This window comes from Neolamprologus brichardi, chromosome 23 (genome assembly GCF_056152115.1).
Source record: "Neolamprologus brichardi isolate AB-2024 chromosome 23, ASM5615211v1, whole genome shotgun sequence".
NCBI lineage: Eukaryota > Metazoa > Chordata > Actinopteri > Cichliformes > Cichlidae > Neolamprologus > Neolamprologus brichardi.
The window spans coordinates 13,304,450-13,332,117 of NC_142125.1; the positions used below are offsets into that span (position 1 = coordinate 13,304,450).

The following is a 27,668-nucleotide window of genomic DNA, read 5'->3' on the forward strand; positions in this document are numbered from 1 at the left end:
CTGAGCGGAGCGGAGCTGCGAGGCGCACTAATAAATAACTGAGAGCTGATTGTTCGCTGCGGCTGGAATGACAGGAATGCAAAGGCTCCGAGTCCCTGTGGGATCAAAAGCAGAGCAGAGGGGAGGAGGGAGAGGATGAGGAGGAGGAAGAGGAGGAGAGAGGGGCGGTGTGTTTAAAAAAATGGATTCAGAGCAGCAGAAGCAGCAGCCCCTCAGCTGGCTGCTTGTGTCATGTAAAAGAGCTCGTTGTTGTTTTTTGTTGTGCGGCTTCAGGACATTTGAATGCACAGTTTCTATAGCTGAGGAAGATTTAAGTCCCTGCATTCTCATGTTTGAACGTTTCTGTGGCACTGCCGCACAAAAAAGATAAAAAGCAGTAAAATAGCTCTTCAAATACTTTAGGAATAAAATTTGATATTTTGAATTTTTTTTGCGTCAAAATAAAAAAATTGTCACAAAACGCTATTTATTTTTATTATATTATCATTATTATTATATTTTATTTTTAGACATCAACTTATCTGCCAAATTAAGCCAGTCTGTCTCCGTTTCTCAACACAAACTGAGGAAATTCCTTTCATTTATTACTAATTTCTTTTACGTCAGTAACTTTGTTTTCATGTCAGAAAATCAAGAAAAATCCGTCAGTTTCCACGGTGACGCTTTTAAACACTGCTTTATCTAAAGCAGCAGAACCAGACAACAGCAGCAACTTTACATGATTCCAAGGTTATTGGCGAGTTTTATTATAGACTGTATATGAAAGACGGCCAATGACATATCCTCTAGTATTTAACACTTGGAACGACTAAACCGGCTGAGTGCATACATCAGAGGTATGAAAAGAGCTGCATGCATCTCCGCCAGCACAATACAAACTATTTTAACTAGCTTCATTAGCAAGCAGCCCTACGTTCCATAGAAGTGTTATCCTTGTGCTAATGAGCAAACTGCATTTATGCCATATGTACGTACCATGCCACAATTTGTTTGTACATGTACAGTGACAATAAATTTTATTCAGTTCGACCAACCAGACCTATCACGGCTGCTGAGGTGTCATTCACAAAGACGTCTCATTATTATTTGGGAAAGTGTACATTAAGTTATGCTATACATTTAACACACTATGAAGCTAGGCAAAGTCTTGTTTGCTTTTTTAAGCCTCAGGCTAAACATTTCTGTGGTTGTTAGCTTTCTGAAAAGGATGGACCCAACAGAAACTTGCAGATCACAAGGTAGGCCCGCCCATCACAATCTCCAGCTTTCTCCTGATTTATGAAGATCATAATCTCCATACTGAACATCGTGTTGTATTAAATGCGACTTTTAACCAGCAACAAACCAGAATATCACATCAAGGGAGTTTTTACTGAGCTCATAGATCATGTAAACTGTAGCCTCTTTTTCCTCATAGTTTTCTATACAATGTTATACAGTTGTTATTTATAACTATAGACTCGCCCCCTGCTTTTCATAAAAAAGAATGCATGCTTAAGGCACTTCCATACTGGCTTCACTTTCTAGCCCCAGAACCCATGTCCACCTTTTATGGCTATCTAACTATAGACGATCAGTCAAACATTCCAGCTATTTTCCCTGTTCAAAGTTCTTCTCTTCTTGAATTTTTGTTTCCTTGTACATTTGTACCTGTTTTATTGACCTTTCATTTGCCTGCTCATCCTCACCTGGTTTGTTGTCTGCCCACCCCTGAATGACCTCAGACCCGATAAAAGCTTTGGATTTGGAGCTTTTACTCTGTCCTGCGTTTTGGTCCTCTTGCTCTGTGATCCTTATACACAAACTTGACATTTGACACAAACTCGGTAACAGATTTTATACCTGCTACACTGAGCTGCAGATGAAAAATGATGTCATATCACTGAGACCTGGACTAATCTTTATTTCTTTTGTTTGCATGGACCTGGTAAATATTTAAGCCGCAGCCCGTGCCAGTTAATTGCAGTGTGTATGTGTGGACATGGAGGGGAGAGGGGCGACGTGAGGCATGCTGCCTGCCAGCTGTCCGCAGACTGAAACCCCCCTTCCCCTCCTTTAATAAGAGCTCTGAGAGATGCATTGTTCTCCCAAGAAAGCAGACATGATGGGGGCAGCCCTGCCATCTGCTGTTCTCCCCCCCCACCTCAAGCACCGGCTGCATGTGGATGTAGACCCTGGGATCAGCTGGCAGTGGGGGCTGTGCAGCAGTAATGTTATTGAGTGCATGAACACCATCAAACTGATCCAATGATTTGAGGTTGTAGTGAGTGTAAACAAGTCTTCTCTTTTTAATGTGATGCTCGCAGCCGACAGTGCAGGTTGCTTTATCTTAAACAGTCGCAGGCATCAATTTGCATGGCAGTTAAAGTCCAACAGCTGCTAAAGAATGCTGAAGAACTGATAAACAGGTTTCACCATTTCATGATCCTCAGGATAAGCTTAGGTTTATGACACCTCACACATTTGTCTATATGTAATGAGACTGAATGATGCCGGTTTCTGTACATTCAGTCTTTAGTTCAGCGCAGGTTCTTCTGGCTCCAAAACTGGCCTTTGGTGGGTCACTATGCACATAAGCATAACTGACCCACATACAGTTGGGGCAAAGAATCAGTTTGACTTTACAGAAGCCTGTGAATTCCCCTGGTATTTGTAGCCATCTGATAAACAAAAAATGCATTTTAAGCTTGAGTGAAGGAAAGCAGTCAATCTGATCATTTTAATGTAATATCAAAGCCTATTCAGAGGGTGCTAATATTTTTATTAGCAGGTAAAACCCTAATATATAAAAGATTAACATAGACGAAGTAATGTCACCCATTGGGTAGTGTAGCACTGATATTTTGAAACCAAACGTAACAAAGTGAAGAACACTACACGCTCATGGGTTAAACAATTACCTACATGATACAACAGCCCCCTTTTTGACTCCATTTGGGATCATACTTAATAAAACAGAATTTAAGTAAGACTTGAAATGTTGAAACTATAAAGTCATTATGAAAGTGATCAAAGATCATGTGAGGAGTGATGCTTTTGATAGTCTCCTTTTATACAAATTTGAACCTGAATTTCAGTTAAATAAAGCTTAGGATCTCTGTGATAATAAGTCGTCTCTATCCATAGAGGACAGCTAAACAAACACACACAGATTATATGTGGAAAAACTGTGCTGGTAACATGAAGCGTATGAGTGACTGTGCCTTCCTGTTGCCTGGAAATTAGATTATGCAACCTTTCCCACGCCACAAACAACAGTAATTTCCAGGTACTTCTGTCTCAGCATTGTATAGCAGGCTACATGAGAAGTCAAACACCTAATAATCAGACCATAAATCATTAAAACAAAGCAAACAGCAATGCAAGTCACTTGGTAGAGTAAACCCATGATAGAAAAAAAAACCTTTTTTGTTTAATAAAGTTTTTATTCTTTTAAAGACATATTTATAGAAATATTTTGGGAAAAACAGAATATCCAGGTGAGTCATTACCAAAGACTAGAGTGAGAGTTTTGCCAAGCTAAGTAATTGCTGGGTAGCCCTGTCTCCTAGCTTCCAGTCTTTAAGCTAGGCTAATTAGCTGCAGCATTTTTTAAATCGCCTTTAAAGTTTGACAGTGGACACATTTACAATATTTCATCCATATACAGGTATAAAGGGTAAATGCATCTGGAAGTGTTGCTGTGTGTGCTTATGTTTGTCATTTTAGTTTCTCTTTGCTACTTTTTGCCAGTTAGCTTCTGGTTGCAGCTTATATTTAGCATTTCATCACATTTACACAGTAGTAAAACAGTCATTTTAAGTGTGTTATCAGTTTTATTTGCTCTAAAGTAAAAACCCACTCAGCTATTTCTGTTTTTTAGAAGCAAATCTCAAACTTTTAGCTGGAGGGTTATTTTTAGCGTATGCCTAAACATCGAGTGGTGGCCATCAAAAGACCTCATCTCCTAAAAAATACAGTTGTGTACAACCAAACTCTATTCAGGTATAATCACAAAGTCATTTCAGCTTCATTGAGATTTGGTATCCCTGTCACTGTTGGTAGAATAAGCAGCCCTTTCAGATGTCTGGTTCCTTCAAGATCTTCTCCAAGAAGGTTTGTCATGTCTCCCAGCACAGTGTCAAGAATGTGGTCACTGATATATCCTGAGCTGACAGGCATGTAGAAGGGCATCAAACCACCAGGAGGACTGGTATAAGGTCTTTTGTGTGAGGAGGAACAGGAGGAACACTGCCAGAGCCCTACAGAATGATCTCCAGTGGGGTACTCCTGCATGTTTCTAGAGATGCTCTGCTGAATGTTATGCTGCCTGCAACATCGTATAGGATGACCAGTTTGGAGCTAGGTCAGTGATGGTCTGGGAAGGTGGTTTGCCGATTGCTGTTAGATACTATAATAATAATAATGGATTGGATTTATATAGCGCTTTTCAAGGCACCCAAAGCACTTTACAATTCCACGATTCATTCACACACTGGTGGAGGCAAGCTACAGTTGTAGCCACAGCTGCCCTGGGGCAGACTGACAGAAGCGAGGCTGCCATATCACGCCATCGGCCCCTCTGGCCAACACACCAGTAGGCGGTAGGTAAAGTGTCTTGCCCAAGGACACAACGACCAGGACAGAGAGCCCGGGGATCGAACCGGCGACCTTCCGGTTATAGATACAGCCAACCCGCTGAGCCACGGTCGCCCCAACAATACTACTACTATATACTAGGATAAAATCCTCATACCCTTGTCAGATCATATGTTGTATTCATATGTTGTATGTGGGCCCTAGGTTCCTCCTGGTGGAAGAATACCCATCCCCATGTCTAAATGTTACCAAGAGTGCCTAAAGGCATATATTGTATATATTCCAGGTTTACATGTGTCTCATACTTGTTTCTTACAGGTGGCAGGTGTTATGGCTGTGTACTCCTCGGGTAAGAAAGGTAGAAAGTCTAATTTACGCCATATTTTCGAGGGCGATTGCCATCAGAAGTGATACCTAAGATCAGTCACTGGGACCTGTTGATGGGCTGACTGGGCCAACACAAAGCAGACTGCGATCTGGGCGCACCGCCCTTTGTATGTGAGGTGGGACAAGCCTGGTGCTTCAGCAGCTCCTTTTGTTTTCCAGAAAGGAGGAAATGGCCGCATTCCTCACATTACCATGTGCATGGGGTCTAACTGAGCTTCCAGTCTGCTGTTCTACGGGGAACAACAGGAGGTTAACCGGCAGCCACTGACAGTTTCTTTTAATGGGGGGGCTCTTCAATGAATAACACTGCTGCATGGCTGTCCCAATTCATGACTTCAAACCTTTTCTTAGCTGACAGTAGCTTTGAATCACTTACAGGATTGGACTAAGATAAGCGTAAAAAAGCACACCAACTCCTACAAACCAAATACACCCCTTCTAGATGAAGTGGATTTTTTCATTGTATGTGTGAGTATTTACCAATTCTGAAAGCAGCAGATAGTGGAGACACCTTGTGTGTGTCCTGACACTCCAAACACATGAGAAGCCATGTTTGGTTTGGAGGTGAAAAACATTTACAAATGTCTGACTTACAGCAGGTCTAACATGAAACGGTCTCTTGCACCTGATGACATCAGAAATTCCTCACCTCACCATGAAGGTAAACAAGTGACACTGAACCAGCGAGGGACAGTAAACAGGACTGTGCCTGTGGGTGATGCTGTTTACAGATAAGACAAGGACACATATTTCCACGAGTGCCCTGTGGGCTTCTTTACGGCAACGGCATTTAGGGTGATTCAGGTCAACAGTTAAAGTTTTGTTTCACTGGAAAACCATTGAGATACAAGCGCGGCATTCCAGCCGCAAGAGCTGATGACTGGGCCGTTACGCAGGTTGAGGTGTTACTTGCAAGCATGTGCACGTTATACTCTGTTCCAAACACAGCTAAAGACTCTGCTGTTGAAGAGTCATTTCTGTTATAGAAATCCGCCCAAGGCGTGCATGGGTAGTTTTTGCATTGCATCATGTCACAAAAAGCAGCAGGCATGTGGACACCCGCTTGGAGCCCCGAGATCACCATTCAAGGACAAAATTGACATCACTCTGAACCAAGAAGACTGAAGAATACTATAACTATTAAATTCTGAATAAAAGAATGATGTCATGGGGATAAAGTCCATCTTTTTATACCGTCTGTGGCTGAGGTTAACATCTTTCCTTGAAAAAACCCAGCATGTGCTTGTAAATAAATATTACATTTTGAAATTAAGTATACTGGATTTGAATGCTGCTGACCATCTGCTTTATGGGCCGATATCTAAGAGCGACCGCTGTGGCGATACTCATGCCTACAGGTTCACCTACACGTTATCTCATTTACCAGAATAGATCAATTCTTCTTCTTCTCACACTAATAAAAGTGAAACCAGCCAGAGCAACGCGCTTTATGAATAACTCCTGATTCTAGGTGCTTAAAGAATGAGATGAGGATGGCAGTTTTAATTTGCGCCTCCTCGCCTCAGAGACCGTAGCCAAAGTGTTTAAAAGGCCACCTTCAAAGGCAGGTTAGGGCAGACTCTTTCTCTGCTGCGTTAAACACAGTGAAAGCTTTCAAGTCAACCGCTTGTCAAGTTCACACAAAGAACACGGTGTGAAAGGCTTTTCTATTATCACTGTGCCTTTGTATTTTTTGAGTAATGGTAATTTTATTTTTAAAGCCTTCCAAGTCTAAAAATATCGCTGAGGTAATGATGTCTCTGATATAAAATGAGAAGGTGCCGATGTGACATCCGAGCTGTGTAAACACCAGAACAGCTGATCCACAGACATTCCTCGTGGTTACTGTTGCAGAAACCTTTGGAAGATGTTGAGCTCATTTTAGCCGTTTCGGGAGAAACAAGCAACGTTTGTTTGGCTCACAACACACAACTTGTGTCGACAGACAACACAAGCTTTCTTCTGAAGCCGTCCCTTTGAATGTTGCCCAATGTTGGAAAAATCATATCTAAAGAATTTGGGAAACAAGAGGTTATCAAATGAACTCTGCAGATTTTTATCAAACATGTAAAATTCAATAAACTTCATCTCAAAAGCTGGCAAATTCCCATATCACAGTGGCCAAGACATTTAGCAATACCCCTTAAAACAGCTAAAATTGACTTAGAATGGATTTTTAAAAATAAAGACAAAGAAAGGATTTGTGAAGGCCTGCATGTCTGACTCCATTAACATAAAAAGTAAAAATCTTAATGAATGGCTGACTTTTGAAACCACACTGGGGTTTAGTTGGGTTTCACAGGGCTTCAGGCCAAGAGGCAGATGTTTTGTGGAAACAAAGCGCTGCTCAGTAGCTACTGCCCTGCAGCTCAGAGGCAGATGCACCTGTCGGGCCCCCACCATATGGACTCCTGCAACAAGAATGCAGTGTATACAAAACAGAAAGCAGGCTGCACGTACATTACAGCCACTCCAAAATACAAAGAGGAACACCTGGAGTATGTTGCTGCGGTCTGTAAAAAAAAGAAAAAAAAGAAAATCAACCTGCTACCATCTCTTTGCCTGATCCAAACTCTTCAACATGCGTGGATCCAAAAAAGTACCACAAGCCTGAGCAATCAGCCTCGTGTCAACGCTGTTGCTGTATGTGTTTGCACGTATAAGTTCGCCTGCCCCCTCCCCAATCCGTGCAGACCCTTTGTGAGCAGATGGCTGGGATAAAGCTTCCAGGCCAGATAAAGAGGTCTCCTAAAGCCACGGTGAGGGCAAAACCTCTCAGTCTGAACCATCTGCCAAGCACTAGAGATGGATGTCTCGGTGCTGGAAGCCTGGAAATGGCAGCGTGTCAGACGGAGAGCAGGTGGTCAACCTCTAGACACCAAATATCTTTGATACTGGAAGGGCTGAACACTGAGATATCCATTGTAAAGCCAGTAATAAAAGGGTTAATCACTACATTTATAATCCCCTTACCCCCCCAAAACAAAAGCAAATTTCTGAATCTGAAAATGATTAAACACCAACACCACATAGTTAACAATACATTATCAGTATAATATTCTAATTTGGGCAAATTTTAAGTTCTTGTTTTGCTGATATTTTGCATTAATATGAATCAAGTAAGCCAGAAATATGATGAAGTAATTAGTCATCAAAAGCTGTAACGACCCACTAATAAAATTTATGAGGTTCTGAAAAGTGTAATGTCTTTCAGCATTAAATAAATGTCATTTATAAAACTATAAATAGATTAATATTAAGCTTTTGAAGTAGGACTATATTTTTTTACTACACTTTGTTATTCAATTTGCCAAATAATCATGAATAACAATATGATGTCTAAGCTCTTGTTTTTCACATAATAACAGGACACACGGCTGCATATGAGCCTGAAGAATCATGGTTTTAGTCAGTGCTTATAACCAGCAGCATTTTGAGCTAATTTAGTGACCAGTGCATCAAATACAGCAGATAAGTGCTGAAAACACAGCAAGCACCTGGTGGATGTTGTCTTCATACACGTTTTTAGGACTAATGCCACTTTTCATATTCTACATCCAGCTTACGTAAAGTAGTCTTTTTAGGTCACGTATTAAACACTGAAGACTTTAAACAATGCAAATACCTGACATGTTTTTAACAGCGTGCTTTAGCAGGACAGACATTAAGAGCATCTGAAACCCCGTAAGTTTGAAAAATATAAACAAATGCATCAGAAAATATGAATGAGAACATTTGCTATACGTGTGTATGTGTGTGTTTTCTCTGTATCTTGTCATTGCCTGAATTAAAGTTTGAAAAACCTTTGTTTAGTTTGAATCAGATCAGAATCGTCCCTTTTGTCAAAGAGGAGTAACTCATCACTTTGGCTGTAAATCTTCTGAGTTTATTCTTAATCAATGTCTCTCCCCAGAGGATCCGACTTTGGCTCATGTTTGGATATATTTATTATTGAATCCGAGTGTGGCAGCAAAGGTTATTGTATGAGGGCTGACACGGTTTCCTCTGTCTGCCCCCACCTTTGTCCCAAATGTCTGACTTTGTGTTTCTGGCAATTTGCTCCCATTGTGCAGCACTTCCTGATAGGAGGCACTCTGAAAGACTGGGCTCAGTCAACTGCAAAGGAATGTGACATTCCTTTCTAAAATTACGGATGTTTCGCTGGATTTTGAGTGCCGATTTCTGCCAGTTTTCCACCATAGTGTTTGGAGAAAGTGTTTCTGGGGCAGACTGCGTATATCCTAAACTTCAACCATGATTGGCTGCAACAGACTGGACGCCAGCAAAGATTTACATTGGTGCCAGCCATATTTATAGTTATTTGTTCTATGGTGGACAATTCAAAATATTAATATCTACCATTATTACACAGATAACAATAAAAGATGAAAATGTTACTGCATATTTACTGACATGCAACATGTTTGTACTTCTGAGCTGTTAAAATGGTCTTTAATATTCAGCATCAGTTATATTGTTATGTCTTTGCTTTATTATTCATACATTTAAGTTTGATATTTTCTTGTATTAAAGAACCTAATGAATATCAGTTTGTGTGGCTAAATCTGACTTGTCTCCATGATGGACTGTGTTAATTCAGGTCCCTTTTTAAATGAAAAACACAAACCCTACAGTAACTTTAGCATATTGTAGGTGTGCAAAATGTCAACTTTATGCTACAAAAACTGTTCAACTTATAGACCTTCAAAGTATACAAGGTTAGGTTGATACTTTTTTAAGATCTCATAACTTCAAAAGAACTATATTAAACTGTCTCACAGACATAAGCTACATTCACGAGTGTTAAAAAAAAACCCAACTTATTTACACAGAAGGAATTCTGGCTAGAAGATGAGCCCGATATCAAATGTGGGTTAAAACAACAAAAAATAGACATTTCATCTGCTCCAACTTGCTCTGAGCAGCCACCTATCCCACATGGTGATAAAAGCCTTGAATGTTTATCCTAAATGCACTTTTTGAAGTTTTCTCTAGTGAATTATGAGAACCTGATCAAACATCCGAGGTACCCGTTTCTGTTCCTCAAGATCACAGACCTTAAACTGGTGCAGTTTATTCAAACCATGATATATCTCCACACCAATGCTAATCGTGTTGAACAAAAAACATATTGTGGCTTCAAATTCTGTCATGTGGTGCACAAAGCATTAAAAAAAATGCTCTAAATTACTTAACTTCCAGATACTTAATGATGATAAAAGAAACTATACTTTTATCAGAGTTCCACTATTAACTAACCACAGCATTCAGATGATAGAGGCGAGTCTTTATTTGACATTTGTAGCAGATTTCCCTTAATGATCTCTTTAAAGGTGCGCACATGAGGATTTCTACACCAACAGACATAACCTGTTCATATTCTCAAGAACTACGTCAGCACAAAGGTTTGGTAAAGAGACGTCTTAAGTAAACAAATGTAAAGAGGCCACAGGTCTGCTGTGATAACCTCCATCTCCAGATGGCAGACTGCCGTTAAAGGGAAGGGAAACGTGAGACAGAAGAGTGGAAGGGTCAGACGTCAGGAATGAGGAAATCCCACCCTTTGCCCAAGCAGATAGAGAACAGGAAGCGAAGCCATTTGCATACAAATTCACTCTCTTTGGAGCAACGTGTAGCTCAGGGAGAGCACGTTAAGAGCGTGGGAGGAGACCTGCAGCCCGCTGATAGTGCAGTGACAGGTGGTTACTACGTGCCCGATGGCATTCTTAGACAGCAGGGGGGCAATGATAAATAGGAAGCATTCAGAACATACTCCTTAGAATTTAATTTTCTGAATGTGGAGCAAGGAGGCGAGAAGGAAATGAAACACTCAGTTGGATCGACATGTCTAAAGCTCATATTGAGAGTTCCAGGGAGCAGCTACCTAGTTTGCTTAATTTCTCGTAGTTGAATGCAAAAGGCCTCATCAGGCCATAAAACTGTTGGCCACTTTTCCAGTTACCTTTAATCCTCTGAAAATGGTGAGTTTGGTGAGTTGTGTTGTAATTCCTTATGTTAAACCCCTTAAATTATGACTGAAATCAAATTTTAACTGGTTGATTTAAAACCTGCTGTGGTGGATTGTATCAGTCCAAATACTTGGCTCTAACTATCCACTGATAAAAAAAAAAGTTGAACATAAACAGAGCCTGATGAACAAGAGTGTTTAAATTAAAATGTCTCCAATTACTTTGAATGTCTGTAATACGTTAATTATTCCAATACTTTTGTGCAACCGTTTAGTTTATGCTGAAAATTGGTGGTATTGTCCAAATACTCACATACTTCAATGTATTATTAATATACATATAGTGCAGTTCAATTTCCTCTACGGCCCAAATGAAAAAGAACTCTTTACTTCATTAAGCAAACATTTCCACTTTAAATTTCTACCTTACTGATGCTGTGACCTGTCCCAACAAGGGAATAAATAAATACCTAACAACTACCAACTGACATTAAACACTTGCAACACTCACATACCTGAGATAATGTTTGTGTAACAAACACATTCTTGGCCTGTGTTTGCATTTTTTAAAGCTTTGTCACTTCTTCCCAAACATGTCAAACACATTTAAAGCCGCAGATGAGTTTAAACCACAGCACACCTGATTAAAAATGAAACGTCAGAACTGAATCCTCAACAGGAGGAGTGGCCGTTAGAGTCCGCTGATTTATGAGCCGGCCCGCCTGCAGAGTGATCACCACAGGTGATGACGATTTTCTCTCTGATCTCCCACAACACTGACGACTTTATGGCCTGTGTAATTAAAGACTTAAATGCACAGTCGCCTCAGAGTTGACCCGGCATGAAAGAGGGGGAAACTGAAGAGGGTCAATAATTTCTGTAGAGCAAATGAGAAGGTACCTGCTGCAGCACATAGGTGCAAATCTAAGACATAAAAGGAGTATTGACTGGTGCAGGGTTGGATGTTTCAGCCTCCTGCACCTACTTCAGGGAAAGCTGGGAGAAAAGGGTGTTGTTGGAGTAGAGAGATTCAGTTTTGATAACGCTGCTGTTATCTGCCCCCACCTCTTTGTCAAGTGACAACAGCTGCCTGAAAGTAATGGACCATGAAGTCTTCCCTCTTGAGAACCGCATGTATACACATTTGTACACAATCCACTAAGCTATCAGATTTCTTTTCACTGTGTTTGGTTGATATGAAAACAGACATGTTTTGATGGCATGTTTGACCACTGAAGCACTTTGTCTGTGTGTTTTTCCCACACAGGCATTTTTGGCTCACGATCATTTATTCACAGTAAACCGAAGCATTCTCCGCAATTCTCCCTGAAATAACTCATGAAACAAACACTAACGTCCACCATATTTTCGGCATAGTTTACTTATAAACTGGTGACATCTACCTTTTATTTACAATCCGACAACAGCTTCTGGTTCTAGATTTATTTCAAAGGGTCATTGTTTGCGTTTTTGCCATTCTGATGCTTCACAATAAGTTGCCATGCAAGTTTTTTCGAACCCAAACATTACCATATTTGGACAAGAGAGTGGAGTGCTAACTTAGCTGGTTAAATTAATAAACATGGGTCAGAACATCTGGGTCAGAAGATTATGCACGAGTGTCTAAAACCTGCATTCTGTCTGAATGCCACCAGATGGCGATAGCTGCGGCTGCAAAAAGGTCTATAAATGTCAATAAGAAAACAAGTTTCTGACTTTTGTAAATACATTCCTGTTGAGTTCATAGGCTCAGTCACTCATTGGGGTTTATATTGAATAAAAGAAGTCTATTTTTATCATTTTTGTCACACACACAGCAAAATGAAGGATCACACGTGGTATTAATCAGTGGCTAGCAAGCTGTTAATCATAATCAGTTTCACAAACCTGCCCACCTCATCACATCCGTTTTTTTTTATAACCAAGATGGCGACGGAGGAAAGGTTTGTTTTGAATCTTCAACAAACAAACATGTGATGTCATGGTAGCTACGGTCATCTTTTGTATTAACTTTGTATTAAGAGCGAGAGAAGCTAATTAACCACAAACTAGCGAGTCCATCTGTGCAAAATCCAAGTGACAGTGAAAGAGCTAAAATAGTTTCACAAAGCAGAAAACTTCCTTTGGTTTACATCTCCACAGTGTCATGGAAAGACGAGAAGGGGTTTTTTTTTTACTCTAAATGAGGAAGGACGTCACATCTTCAGGCTCTTCTCTCGGAAAGATGTACAAATCAAAACATGTTCGGCTGTTTATGTCACTGCGACTGAAAGAATGTAAACTGACTTTCCCCCTTGCCAATTCATCAGCGTATCCCAGGATGCTTTTAGGGCGTAGAATATAATCACTTGCTGTCTATTGTTTTGTTTTCTCTCTACTTTCTCTTCAGGCTTTACCATATCAAGCAAATCACCCCAAGTTTAATCCCAAACAATCGCTTTATTCAGTGTTTTAACAAGTTGTGCATATTAGGTTGCAGGAAAATACTATATATGTAACTAAAAATCCAACATAAAAGTGATCGCATCATCATCATCATCGCTTGCACCTAAATGCACAAGAAGAAAATACAGCATCGAGGTCGCACTCAACCTGTGCATGCCATTGCATAAGACAGAAAGAACGAGGGTAGCCCGGGGGTGTTTGCAAGGGGAGATCTGCAAATTAATTGCAGGAGGCGATCCAAACGGATGACCTCATTAGCCATCGGTGGACAAGGAATGCTCTAAATAGCGTTTACATAAGACAACATCAAATAATTCCTGTTCTCACTCAGCTGAATATCAAAAAGTTACTATCTGCTCTGTTTTTTCAAGAATTTCAATTCATTTTGCTTCATTTTGCACACACACACAAATACCAGCCTGGTATGGATCCAAAGTATAAATCTTACTGTCAGTCTTACAAGTTTTCTGATTCTCTGGAAATACTCAAAAAAACATGAGCACATAAAGCATCAAAGGTCTAAGTATTCCTGTTACTGTGTATGACAGAGGTGGGCCTCCTTCTTCCCAGCAGAGGGCCAGACTGGCTGAGACTCAGCAGGAGAAGAGTCACACACTGAAGTCTATGACAAAGCTGGTACCGTGAATTACAACAGACAGCAGTCACACCCGGACCAGTGTTAACTTGTAGCACCGCTGGTATGTTTGCAGTAATATTGACAATCCTGACAATGTTTGTGGTTTCTGTGCCAGACAGCCTGCAGATTTTCAGCTGGCTTTGATTAACTGGAGCAAAGCCGTACTGGCTGTGGGTTTCTTTGACTGTCTTACCAGGTTTGAAATGTTGTACCTACTTTAGCATCAACATCACTGCCTGCAAAGTAGAACTGAGTGATCCAGGAGATGTGTGGGTTACACCATTCAAGGGTTTGCTGTGTGAATGATTAGAAAACTGATCCAACATCCAGTCTTTAATCATCGGCATCATTCAGACTAAACTGGTGCAGTTTACTGAAACGAAACTCTATCCCATGATAGTGATACTCCAAGAAAAAAAAAACGACCTTAAGCCGACCTTAGATGTTTTGTTAGCGCTGGAAATTTCTTGTGGACATCTCCATTACTTAAGAGATTATGAGATGCAAAAATAACATGAATTAAAAGTCCCAAATTCAAACCCACTTTCATGCACTTTCAGGGCCTTTACGTCATACAATGTTTAGGGTATGAAGACAAAATTTTGCATGCTACTGTACAGAAAAAGTTGTGATCCCAGCACTTATTCCACCTCTGTTTACATACTACAGTACAAACACACACTGTAACTGGGACACTTGTTAACATGCTCATTGTGTGTTAGAGGAAAGAGCCTTTTCCTCATCGCCTCTCTGACTCTGTTGCCGCGCCGATAAGAGCGCGCCCCTCTGTCTCTGCAGCATTCCAAGCATCCTGCAGCAAACGTCCGCCGCCATATTGCCGCACGAGAAGAGTCCAGCAGCAACCTGCACCCACTCCCTTTGACCCCCATCTTCCAACACTGTCCACACACACACACTCTTAAGAACAATGGGACGTTCCTGTCATATGAGGGCCATGGCTGGAAGTAGAGGTGGAACACACGCGAAGCACGTCTGGCATGTTCAGAGAGGAATGTGCAACAAAGAGTACATGCAGGCAGCAACAATTCTGGGAAAAGTTATTATCTTGTGAAAGAAGTTCAGCAACTCACAAAAATACATATTAAATATGACATCCATCAAGGTACAACAATGTGTGAGAAGCGATTAACCGTCTGAGTCACACTAAACCCACATTTGAGGCCTTTTTGGTAATATTTCTAAAGCAATCTCTGACCTCCAATAAGTTCAAACATTGAAAGGGTTTTAAACCTCTTTCAATGCTACAAGCTTGCAACCACTTAATGCTGAGAAATCTCAAAATCTGCTGGCAAATCAACCCGGTCTGCTCTGAGAAATCCCCACGAACCTGCACTGCCTCAGCCATTCAGAGATAAGTCAGCCTTTACACAAACAATCAAGCTTCATTCTTTATTCCCGTGACAAGATCTTACAGATAGCAGAAATTCCTCAAACAAATACCCCGAATATCTCAATCCATCAAGATCAGTTGATAACTGTGAGCCGATATTCCCACAGAGGATTCACTAATTTGCTTGTGTATTTGATGTCGGGTATTTCGAAGGACATTCGGTGAGGTGTTAGACCCTCTTGTGAGCCCACACAGCTCTCTCTGAATTACAGCATATCACCAGATAACAGGAGAATTAAACTTGGCAGCTGCTCTGCCATTGACTTGTGCAGATCTGTAACTGCCTGTGATGTCTCCCTCTGCTGGTTCTCTGAGGTAAAGGATGGGAAACAAGGTCAACGCACTTCATCTCTCTTTTGTCTGAAACGAATCGCAGAAGTAATGAAGGACAGAGAAAGGGCCGACTCTGATGACTTCATTATAATTTCTTGCAGTCATCAATAGTCTCATCACTTTGCAGCCATCTTGAAATCCATCAACTTTGAAGGAGGATGTATTTTGAACAGTTAACGATTAAAAACGAGTCAAATTTGATCAAACGTGCTTTAAAATTTTTAGCAAAATGACAAAGTCATGCCGAGCGGCGCTGACTTCACCAGTCCAGGTAGCTTTTGCAGTAATTTCTCAAAGCCTTGCCTCAAAGCAAGTCCTCGAGGTGGTAGGTGTCTTCTCGTGTTGCATCAAACTACCAGCATCAACCCCGAGAAGGTGAAAAGACTTAATCATCTTACAGCCTGAATTTATTTTCTGTGAATTATTACATAAGTAAATCAATTCCTCCTCCCTTTTACTTAGGCCCCTTCAAGGAATCTCAGCACATATAAAAACCTTTTCACCTCCCTCTGCAGAGAGCCAGAGGATTGCCTGCCTTGCCAAATTCCTGAGCGCTGTTTGTTGGAGCTTTAAGCGCTCATAAAGCAGGCTCACGAATACCAAAGTGAGAAGTCAGCGAGCTCAGCTGAACATCACTTCTCTTTTGTTATTGTAACATTATGAAGGCAAAAATGAAAAACACATACTTCTCGAGATTTGTTTCCCACTTTATTTCCATTCGATCGGAGTGTCCTTCACTGGGAGAGCAGTAAATTGTCCCCACGCCCCCCCTCGGCTTTTTCACCGGTGCACATGGAAGAAATTAACATTCCATCAGCTTTCTAATGATGAGGACGAAGCACGCCGCAGGGGATGAAGGTCCATGACAGCATTGGCACGGTGCACGCATTCCTGCGCTCGACGGGCTGGAGGGCCTCTGCAGACGGGTGTTGATGATGGGGTGAGTTTGTGTGTGTGTGTGTTTGACTCTCCCTCCATCATGGACGCAGTGTAAACGATGTGGTATTTTCTAAGTTATGACAGACGTATGGGGAGGATGGACCCTCCTTTGGCTCGCTGCACCGTCAGTCTGTCTGGATGGAAATGCAAACGTCCCATCGATGCTGCATTCCAGACAATAAAATAAAATATGCAGGTCAAGAAAAACAAAAACAGCAGTTTGGACCAACCGAGTTCTCCTACTCAAACTTCATCATCTTGTCCTTCTACCTGGACATTTGACTTACGTGGTGTTTGAACACTTTCCTCCTGCTTCCTGAATCTTGCAGTGCAGGATTTAGGGCAGCATCTTGTCAATCACAAGGGAGGCATGCCTTAAAGCATATACGTTTAACTGCCTTCTGGACACTAAAGGGGATGACCATTTGTGAAGTAGACATCACGTTGTTCTCATTATGACCTCAAGCAACAGACTGAGCCCATAGATTTATCAGAAAAGTGTTACACAAAGTCACAGGCAAAGGGAGACACTGGCCATTTTTCCCAGACTTCAAATTAAATGGATTTGTTTTGCTACAGTGGGAGTCGCCCCCTGCTGGCCATTAGAAAAAATACAGCTTCAAGGCACTTTCTGGCTTCACTTTTCAGACCTGGAAGCTACATTCAGCTTCTTCCAGCACACAGATAAACACACATTCAAGTGTAACAGCCTACAACCTTTACTACAGACGGTTGTTAAGGAACACTTGGTTTAACTCGAGGCGTAAATGTGAAAAAACACTCAATCAAGGGACGCGCTAACCCATCTGCGATCATTCATGATGATATAATAAAGCACAAGAACACAGCTGGCACTGTTGTGACTCCATCACTGACCATCCTGCACTGACATCTGGGCAGACTCCAGCTCCGAGGTGCTGTGCAGGAACGTGGAGAGCGTCTTGTTGTTCTTCTCCTTCATCCCGAAGATGTGGCTGTCCAAACTCTGCAGCAGCTCCTCAGTCCGTAGGTTCTCTTCCTCCAGGAAACGAGTGACCACTGTGTCTGTCAGCGATGCAGACAAAAGGTCCTAAAGAGGGAAGAAAAATGCAACTTTAGGATTCATCACCCCAAAAAACTAAACTAAATGTTACAGGACATCAATGTTGATGAGGCTCACCTCTGAAGAGGGAGAAGAAATCTCTTTATCGCTGCTGGTCAGAGAGTCTCCTGGGCTCGAGTTTTGTCCATCAGCTGCAGATTTGCTGGAGCTTAGGACCGGCACAGAGTTTCTCGTGGACAGTCTTGTTGTGGTGCTGCTGCTGGAGGACGAGGAGGCAGATGAATGAGGCCTGCTACCTTGGGACTGGCCATTGGACGTCTTGGACGAGGTTTGAAGTTCTTTAAAGAGCATCTGGATCTCTCCTTCATAGCGAGTGGTGTTCTCTAGAGCCTGAGCTTTTCTGACTTGCATGTTCTCCTGTGGCCTGTGACAAAATAACACCCCAAACTATTTAAATCTAATATGGAAAAAACACTTTATATCTTAGTTTTTACAAAATACTGAAAATTTTCCTCTTTTACAGGCGACCACTGTTGGAAAGTAGCCTGTCTGTGTACATATACTCGCTACCTGTTATACGTAGGCTGCTCTTGGTCAGTCGCAGCATGGCTGAGCACAGCGTGTTCATATTTATCCTGACTGCTCTGATTGGAGGCCTCAAGTTGTGACTGCATCTCAGCGAGTGTCTGCCTTAACTGCCGATTCTCCTGCTCCAGGCTGCTCAGAGAAGACACATAACTCTCCCTCAGGGAGGCAAGCGGGGAGCCTCCCCTCTGTGGAGCGATGAGTGATTCAGAGGGGTAAAATGACAGAGGAGTGATTCGGACTTAGTAAAAAAAGCACAGAAGAGGCACAATGAAAAGGCTCCTGTCTGTAACATGAGTGATGACTGATATCGAAGCAGACAAACCTTTGGTGACTGAGGCTGCAGTCTCTGCAGCAGACCTTTCAGGTGCTGGTTCTCAGCCTGTACCATCTCCAGCTGTGCCTGAGTCATCTGTGAAAGAATGAGAAAAATGTAATGAACCTCAAAGAATACAACATAATTTCACATTTGGCATAAAACAGGCTGCATTAATCTGCTGGAGATACAGAATAAATGCTAAGAAATAGCAAACCAGCCATCAGGAAATCGAGGTTTGATAAATAAGACACTTACTCACAAAGCGCCTGTAAAAACAAGTTTATACAAAATGCAAAGTGAAAGCAAGTGTATGTGAACACAGATGAACCCATTCGCATAAGTTAAAGATTTTTCAACCTCTGTGATTGATTATACTCCTCCTGTTGAATATAAATGTACCAATATTTCTTAGGTGGGAAACAAACAGGCTCTAGAGCAGTGGTGTCGAAATCCAGGCCTCGAGAGCGGGTGTCAGGTTTTAGACCTCACCCTGGGTCAACAACACATCTGAATCACATGATTAGTTCATTGCCAGGCCTCTGGAGAACTTCAAGACATGTTGAGGAGGTAATTTAGCCATTTGTATGAGCTGTGTTGGATCAAGGACACATCTAAAACCTGCAGGGCACTGGCCCTCAAGGCCTGGAGTTCGACACCTGTGCTCTAGAGAGCTGATTACACAAACGGAGAGCAGCAAAGGACGGGACGTTACACCATCAGCTTGTTTTTCTGGGTAAAAGCTTCAAGTTTCACTGTCCAGTCCCTGCCCAGTACAGCATTCATGCAGTCCATTAATCTAGATTATTTATAAACTTGCTGTTATTAGCAGAAGATACTTTAAGAGGCCTTGGAAAATCTCAATTTTTAAAGGGATTGCTGCTCATAGAGGCTCGTCTGATCATTCCAGTTTTCTCTCTAGAAGAAATTCTGCAAAGTCTTTACCTACATAATCACTGTTTTTGTGAACTGGCGCTGCATTGAACTGAATTAACTCACTTTGAGCTCAGCAGACTTCTTCTCTGATCGCTTCGCCTCATCGCGAAGCTGCTGCTCAATGCTGGACGAGGAGGCGCTCAGACTAGCGACGGCGAGGTTGCGCTCGTGCAGCTCACTGGTCAGCTTTGACACCTCCTTTCTCATTCCCTCAACTTCACCGCTGTGTGTCTGCCTGGCCCGCTCAAGGTCCTCTCTGAGCTGTAGATCAAACGTAGGCAGGACATGAGGTAGTGACGCAGAGCTGATGAAAAAAAAAAATGAACAAAAACAAAAACACAGACCCTTTTCGCTTCAGCCATAGAAGAGTCACATTCAGCTTTCAGGCTTCGCAGTTCTTGCTCCGTCTTCAAGTTGTCATCTCTCTGTTTACTCACCACCTGCAGCCTGAGTCCAGACAAATAAAAGCAATGACTCGCACAGAAAAAAGATCTGAATGAAATCCACTGACAACTCTATGTACTCTGCATTTTTTTCTTAATTTACTTCAGGTCGATTTCAGTGCATATACACTTTTAAAAAGGACCACCGAGGTCCAAAGACATTCAAAAGCTACATTGCATAAATATTCAATATTCCCACACAAGGACTAAAAAATATTAGCATCACTCTGCAACTTTTTGCTCCCACGGTTCCTTTTCTCCTGATAGCTGAATCCTAAAATACTTCTGATTTGGAGAAAAGTGATTCGGTCTGTAATTTTTCTTCTGGTGATATAAATCAGGTGCACCCCATTCCCACTCACTATTTGCTTCAGCTCAAGACAGGACTAAAAGACTAAAAAACTAACTTGGGTTTTGGACTACATGAAGGGGCGGACTAACATTACCTCTCTTTGAGACATGCCAGTTCAGCCTTGAGATGACCCTGATATGCTTGGGCACCTTGGAGCTTGGCTGCAGTCTTCTCCAGCTCTCGTCTGAGGATTTCCACACCGCTGCAGCCCTGAGCTACCAGACAGTCTTCCAGAGAGCTGCACAAGAACATCACGCAAACATTCACAGGATGGCAACCTTTATGATGGACAATCGCTAATTGTTTTTCCCAACAGAAAACATCAGAAGATGAAGAAAAGATGTTAGGAGGATGTGTTGATTCATGCAGGCTGGATAAAAGTATCACTTCATTACTGATGTTGTAATTTTAAATAAACAGGCTTGTTCACTAGGGACGGGAGAACCATGAAACAATCATTAAAGATTACAAAAACTACAGTATGAAAAGTACAGACCGTGGCTGCAGTGGACACTTGTTGTGGTTTTTAACACTCGGGGTCGTATTTAACAGTCGCTGACAGACCAACAACAGCACAAGCAGGAGTAGCCCACAGACCAGTTATACCACATTTTTCACACTCCCTACATCTACAACTGACACAGTCTGCAGGTAGATGGCCAGTTTGCTTAGCATTTAAAGAATTTGATCAGCTCTCGTTTTGGCTGCGGATACTTCAGAGTCAGTCACTTGGAAAGCTACAGTGCTACAAAGCAATATCCTGCCTACAGTGTGGACGCAGTACGCCCCCTTCTGTATACGTTGCTGAACTACATCGCTAGACATACACCCACCGAATGACTTGATCTTTAGCTTGCAGTGATTGGTTGAATCTGGCTGTTTCGTTACGAAGTCTTTGGCGCTCAAGACTGGCTTGCCGCACAAATGCATCCTGGGAGTCCAGCTCCTCCCATTCCTCAGAAAGCACCTGCAAAACAGCGGATCCTCAGGTGATTAAAACATACTTTAACCTGGCACCTATGAGGAACTTTGAGCTTGTAAAGGCTTAACTGAAAAATCAACATTAAGAGGTTTATGGGCACTGGATTAAATGTTAAAGCTCAGTTTCTTGACACTGATAAAGTTGATCGGTAGACTAAAGTCTTTTTCATTTAACTTTTCTTTCAGGCTTAATACATGTCGGAGAAACTTGTTGTGAGAGTTGTTTAATTGGGAATCTTCAGTCCCATCACCTTCCCCAGGTTTCTGAACCTACCTGCCAACTCTCAAGTGGTCGGAGACGCTCCAGTTCCAGCTCCTGCGTGTGCAGACTTCTCTGAGCTTTTTCCAGCTGAGAGCGCAGGCGCTGCACCTCCAGACAGCAATCCCTGTGCTCCCTCTCCACTTGGTGCGCTGCCCACTGGGACTGGAAACAACAGAAAACACGTGGTGAATAAAACAAACAAGCCTCTGCTTTCTTTACATGCTGAAGTCACTGAACTTACTTTTATGTGTGAGAGCTCATCTTTCAAGCTCTTATTCTCGGTCTCCAGGATTGTGAGCTCCTGCCGGCTCTGGGTGCGCTGTTGCTCCCACTCCAGAGAGCGCTGATGATATTCCTGCAGAGAGAGGGGAGCTTCATTATACCTCACATACCCAGAAGACGGCAGCAATCCAATGGCATGACTGGGGTGATGTCAGGGTTCACCTTCTGGAGGTCTGTCTCTTTCACTCCTGCGTTAGCGTCCTTGAGGTGTTTGCGCTGAAGCTTATGGTAACTTCTCTTTAACTTATCCAACTGCAGGAATAAAAATGCACTTACTATATTTGAAATCATGCAGGAGAGTGAGTACAAACAGAAAAACTGTAAACTTCTGCCCAAGCAAAAGCAGAAAAGATTTGTAACAGACAAGTTTTCGCACCTCTTCACGGAGTTTGTGCAGTTGCTGCTCGTACTTGGCGGCTAACTCTTGTGGACCAGTCTTGACATCTTCAAGCTGCTTGCGGAGTAATCCAATCTACAGTCATGGGTGAGGACAGTAATGGTGTTGGAAAGAGTTAATATGAGCACTCAATTTATGAGCTGTGTTAGCAACTATCTTATATTGAGGCTATGCTCATTACCAGCTGCATATTTTTTATTTTTGGTCTCTACTCAAAATGCTCTTTATTTATTCACACAGAGCCTTGACGCACCACCCCACTTCATCGTTGGTGTCCCACAAAAATTGCAGGTTCACAATCTACAAATTGTATCATCATCAAATCATCAACAAAAATAAAGGATCCAAATCTAGTTTTACTTAAATAAAGGCTGATTTAATCATATCAACAACATCCATTTTTCTTTTCCTCATCTGACGTTGCTTTGTGGCGGCAGCAGACGAAGCAACACTGCTGGGAAACCTTCAAAAGGGAGCAAGTGTCCTGATTAGAGGCCATCTCAACTTGCTCTTTTTAACAGCGAGGAGCAGTGCCTCGACTCTGAGCTCCCTCCAGATCTCCTGGCTCCTAATCCTACCGCTACGCCCAGACTCACTTCAGCTGCTTGTATCTACCACCACACTCGTTAGGTCATTCTCCAGATTTCAGCATGTACTTTAGGAGTTTGCAGGCACATCACACTCCACGTTCCCATCACTTTAGGTGCAGGCCTCATCCTGGCTGCAAACAGCTCCAGTGCATGCTGATGGTCATGCTGTGATGAAGAACAATATCTGTTGGATGCAAACTGACTGAATAACCTCATCAGGAAGGCCGAATCTGTAGTCGGCGTGAAGCTCGTCAACCTGGAGATTCTTTTAACCTCACTGTCTGAGAGTCTGCTGCTATCAGACTCTTTAATTCATCTACTTGGGTCAGACCCACACATACTGATCAAGACTAAACACACCTCACTGCACTCTGCCACAAAGTATATGTGCACACCTAGCAGCACCTTTTACCTGTTAATGTCCCAGAAACATTAATGTTAATATATATGTCCTTTTATATTGTATCTTGAAGTTTCGCTGATCATTTGCACAACACAGGGATGTGATTTCGAGGTTCCCACAATGGACACCTCCTCACACCTGCTACACTTTGACATCCTGTCCATGAACATCACTAACAGGATCGAGGGAGGAGTACCAATACTGGATCAACACGTGTACACATCATTATTTATCTTTTAGAACTTTGCTCCTGTTTAGTATAAACTCTTAGGCTCTTCTATTTCACCTCCAGGTCCCTCCGTTCAATTGTGCTCCTTGAGTTTAAAAGTTCCTCTTCTCTACTTTTCACCCTGAGCTCCAAGGCGCGGTTCTCATCTTCCCACTTCTTCTTCTGATCGTTGATCATGATGTCAATTTGTCGCATCAGTTCTTGAAGCTCCGGTTCACACGATGAAAGGACTGAGCTGAAAGAAAAAGGCAAATAACGAAAAGGGTGTAATTTCTGTAAATGCTCATGGCCCAAGTTAGTTCTTTAAGCGCAGTGCAAGTTACCTCAGATCAGGGCTGTGCATCGACCCCAGAAAAGCCTCCATCTGGTTCAAAGTAACGTCAGTCCTGTTAGTAACTTAAAGCGGACTGGCTTTGCGGGCGCGTTTCACGTGCCCTTTCCCTACGCAAGAAGTTTACTATAACTTAGCAACCATAAACGTTACTAGCAACCCATAATACACAGCGAGCTAAACCAAGGCTGACCTCACTGCTACACGGAGGTGGTTTCTGCTTACAGCATTGTTAGCTCACGTTAGCTGCTGGCTGGGGCTGGTCCGTGTCAACTCATCCAACTTTATTTGTTTACATCACTAGCTGGACTACACTGCACAACCGAACAGCGCGCTTCCTGAGGTATGGCGGTAACTCCACCACGGCATGTGATGTCAACACGCTGTACGTAACTTCAGAGCACAGGAAGCAGCTGGTTTAAAATACTCAAAACAGACTTGTTATCCACACGCCTAGCTGTGAAAGTTCGTGTTTGGAAATTCCCTGTTGCCTGTAACAATTTTTAACAAATATTATCATAATGTAGGTCATCCTGTTGGCTTTTTAGAAGATTAAAGGATATTGTCAGACATCCTATGAACACGTGGCTCGTTGGTCTAGGGGTATGATTCTCGCTTCGGGTGCGAGAGGTCCCGGGTTCAAATCCCGGACGAGCCCAGTTTTTGTACCGTTAAGGACTGTTGACATATTTACTTCAAACTTCTGCAGTGAATTTTTGTAGAGTCGACTATGGAGTCTACGTAAGTGGTCAGCACTTCTACCAGTTTTCAAGCTAATGCGCGTTTTCACTTCTGAATTGTCTTGTGGTCGTGTTCTGGTGTTCTGGCAATCCGTCCCACCACACTAAACAGTCTACCCGTTGTTTCTGCGCGTGCGCTGCGCGTGCGCAAAAACACAAACCCCAAATTGACTTCATTTTTTTAGGCCAATGTGAATATTTGTTATGGTTATGATTAGGGTTATAGTTAGGGTTACGATTTGTCAGAAGTCACTTTCAAATTATCCTACTTATAGGACGATTTGCCAAAGTAGGACGGTCTCAGATCCGGTGATTTATATGCTGTGCCAGTCACGGTAGAAACCAAGAAAATAGTGTAGGGTCCCTACTCTTTGTGGTCAGTTGTATTTTTGGAAGGAAAAATATTTCTTACGTCGATTCCGTCCAAACAGTTTTCAGGAATTTGCTGACATCGGTTAGTCCTTATATTGAGGTTGCGATTATATTGTCTTATAGTGACGCCATTATTGTTGATTAAATACAGTCATGTGTTAACATATAAAAACACTACCACGGGATTCCCTGCAACTGGCTCGTTGGTCTAGGGGTATGATTCTCGCTTTGGGTGCGAGAGGTCCCGGGTTCAAATCCCGGACGAGCCCACCTTTTCTATTTTTCCTGAAGAATATCAACCCTTTTCAATTTATCTTGAAACATAAGAATGTTTTTAATGTTAAAGCTAACTAGATTACTTTTTCTGTTTGACTACACCCGCCTTCCATTGCGTCATTTCCCCGTTTCTCCACCTGCCTGTTGTCAAACACTGAACAAAGAGCGTCCCTGCCGCTCTGCTTCCCCAGCTGTTATGCTGGGTGGGCCGTGAGAAAGAGAAAGAGCTGGAGACGTTTCTGTTCCGCCCCCACAAACCCAACAGACACTCCTAACAGGAGGCAGACGAGCCGGCTTTCTGACACCATTTACTGCAGAGAGGCTGAGCTGTGCAGCCAAAGACGACAATAAATTACACGCAAAGGCCAGCTGTAAGTACACTCTTTATTATTATCATTGAAACATTTTTCTTTCAAAACAGCATAAGATAGTAGATGGTAGTGTATTTTGGTATATTGCTGTCCTTTCTAATCAGGTCCATTGTCTGGGATAAAACAGCAATACTACAATAATCCAGATTAGCCTTTATTTAAATATTAAATTATTAGATCTTAATTGGACATCTTAACTACAAATGTAACTTAAATTTGATGCAACAATGCTTCTAATAGCTGATAAAAATCTTTTTTTAATGTATTAGGGAGTCACTTTGGTGAGCTTGGGACCTGCAGGAGCCATCATCTTCACCATTGTTTCTAAACACTGGACTTGCAGAAAGCCTTTTCACACCCATTAAAAATTTAGATTTTGTAGAAAAATCCTTCAGTCCACAAGTTGTCAGGGTTGACCATGGTTCTCTGTGAGGATGGCGACTGTAGCGTCTGCCTGTTGCCCTACTCCCGGGTGGAGAGGATCCCCCGGGTGCTCCACTGCAGGCACACCTTCTGCGATTCGTGTCTGGAGAGGATGTCAACGGAGAGGAACGGTCTGCTCACCGTGGGCTGCCCTTTGTGTCGCCGGGTGACCTGCATAGGCCGAGGTCGAGGTCTTCGAGAAGCTCTGTGGGTCAACAGCAAGCTGTGGGACCAGATACCGGAGGATGTGGACGTAAGAGATGAAGAGGAAGAGGAGGACGGAGAGAAGCAAACAGCAGCACAGGAGAGGATAGAAGATAAACAGTTACAAGGAGAATGGTGGGTTTATCATTTTGAGTCTTTAAACATTACAGCATGGAAGTTGAGGACTGAAAATGTTTTAAATGGCAGAAACTGAGAACAAAACCTCTTTGGAGGGAGTGCTGAATATAAAATTCCTGTCATACCGAGTCATTTACACATTAGTGCCGAGCAGTCCATTTGTCCACACAGCTTCTCATTAGCGCCTCGGCTCTACAGCATTCTTCCCAAAGCCCAGTCTGACACGAGAGCCTTTTCTCTTTTCAGCATTTCCTCGAGATCCGCCAGAGCGAAGCTCAAACTGCCCACGTTCTTCAGGAGGTTCAGTCTGACGAAGCAACACCAGGAGAGAATCGTGTCTGGCAGCAATGTGTACGTCCTGAGTTTGTAGCTTTTATTTACAGATTATTAGTAAAAATGATCACTTAAATTTTTCTGTTTGTTTCATCTTAAAGGGAAATGAAATCCTGGCGCAGACTTTCAACAGAAGAGACTTTTTAAAAATACGAAAACTGACAAGTGGCCGCTCTCAGGAAGAGAAGACTCAACTTTGAAGGGAAGCTGTGGTCGCTGGGGGAGGAGGATTCATTTGTGATCCTGTCAGGACACGGTTTTGTCCTCAGCCAAAGGTGCTCCGTCTCCCCATTATTTATTCTAGGATTAATTCTCCCAGCCGTTGCTGTGGGATTTAGTTCAGCTGTCCCAGAGCGGCTAACACCCGTAGACCTAGACCCCCTCAGAACAGATGGTCCCCTCTCCATTTCAGCTCCTGAATAGCCATCATAACTTATTGTTTTCTGTATTTATGATAGCTAGGACATGAAGTATTTAATAAAGCTATTTTTGAAACAAGTTTCCATTGGGTTTTATTGACATCTGAAAGAATCATGAGCTTTCCTCCTTTACCGCATGCACCATTTATGACACATGAAGTATTTAAGTGAGTGAAAAAATCTGAATATTATTTCTGTGGAGAAGACGCACAACAAAAACCTGCCACAAAAGACTCATTCAACCACGAAAGTGGATTATAAAACTCCATTCACCGAGCATCTGGCACATATTCCACGTTCAATGATATCTGCAAACTGGATCATCACTTTTTCTTTTTGTTCCACCTTATGTGCACGTTAAACCCACCCGACATATTTTAAAGAAGATACGTTGAGAGGACTATGATGTGTTTGTTGTCTCAGTCACATTAAGGTCAGTGCTGTTTGGATGGAGCTGAAAATCTGTTAGTTGTCACACTGGTTTGGACTCAACTGTTAGCCTGCACACTCTTAGTCACGTATTGGCAGGCGGTGTGTTATTCTGC

The 27,668-nt window shown here is 42.3% G+C and overlaps 2 protein-coding genes and 2 non-coding genes across 7 annotated transcripts; 3 read left to right on the forward strand and 1 right to left on the reverse strand.

The window, feature by feature from the left end:
* Positions 1-7: 7 nt before the first annotated feature.
* Positions 8-24,203, reverse strand: cep63 (centrosomal protein 63). 4 transcript variants are annotated; one of them, XR_015717169.1, is made up of 16 exons: positions 23,840-24,203; positions 23,574-23,751; positions 22,274-22,369; positions 22,060-22,149; positions 21,857-21,970; positions 21,628-21,777; positions 21,206-21,339; positions 20,467-20,610; positions 19,922-20,024; positions 19,641-19,838; positions 18,651-18,737; positions 18,311-18,513; positions 17,858-18,164; positions 17,575-17,767; positions 16,986-17,106; positions 16,788-16,862 (listed from the first exon to the last, which is right to left on the reverse strand). XR_015717169.1 is itself a non-coding variant. In XM_087835676.1 (15 exons), exons 1-15 carry the CDS (start codon positions 23,878-23,880, stop codon positions 28-30), a joined length of 2,106 nt encoding a protein of 701 aa, XP_087691802.1. In that variant the 5' UTR covers positions 23,881-24,203; the 3' UTR covers positions 8-27. The 4 variants fall into 4 exon arrangements, 3 of the variants coding, with proteins under 3 accessions (XP_087691802.1, XP_006790485.2, XP_087691801.1); XM_087835676.1 differs by lacking the exons at positions 16,788-16,862; positions 16,986-17,106 and adding an exon at positions 8-95; XM_006790422.3 differs by lacking the exon at positions 16,986-17,106 and having other exon boundaries at positions 16,452-16,862.
* LOC118454120 (uncharacterized) lies at positions 24,162-27,202 on the forward strand. Its single transcript, XM_035907494.2, has 5 exons — positions 24,162-24,190; positions 25,400-25,606; positions 25,876-26,368; positions 26,618-26,722; positions 26,806-27,202. Exons 3-5 carry the CDS (start codon positions 26,025-26,027, stop codon positions 26,849-26,851), a joined length of 495 nt encoding a protein of 164 aa, XP_035763387.1. The 5' UTR covers positions 24,162-24,190; positions 25,400-25,606; positions 25,876-26,024; the 3' UTR covers positions 26,852-27,202.
* On the forward strand, positions 24,434-24,505 carry trnap-cgg (transfer RNA proline (anticodon CGG)). The gene has a single exon. It is a non-coding gene; the product is annotated as a tRNA-Pro (tRNA).
* trnap-ugg (transfer RNA proline (anticodon UGG)) lies at positions 25,157-25,228 on the forward strand. Its single transcript has one exon. It is a non-coding gene; the product is annotated as a tRNA-Pro (tRNA).
* Positions 27,203-27,668: the final 466 nt, after the last annotated feature.

Coding starts and splice junctions, on each gene's coding strand:
- LOC118454120 (XM_035907494.2), top strand. CDS start 26,025: ATGGTTCTCTGTGAGGATGGCGACTGTAGCGTCTGCCTGTTGCCCTAC. Junction 26,369..26,617: donor AAACAGTTACAAGGAGAATG/GTGGGTTTATCA, acceptor TTCTCTTTTCAG/CATTTCCTCGAGATCCGCCA. Junction 26,723..26,805: donor ATCGTGTCTGGCAGCAATGT/GTACGTCCTGAG, acceptor TTCATCTTAAAG/GGAAATGAAATCCTGGCGCA.
- cep63 (XM_006790422.3), bottom strand. CDS start 23,880: ATGGAGGCTTTTCTGGGGTCGATGCACAGCCCTGATCTGAG. Junction 22,370..23,573: donor TTGAACGGAGGGACCTGGAG/GTGAAATAGAAG, acceptor CCATGACTGTAG/ATTGGATTACTCCGCAAGCA. Junction 20,611..21,205: donor GCTAAAGATCAAGTCATTCG/GTGGGTGTATGT, acceptor GTTCTTGTGCAG/CTCTCTGGAAGACTGTCTGG.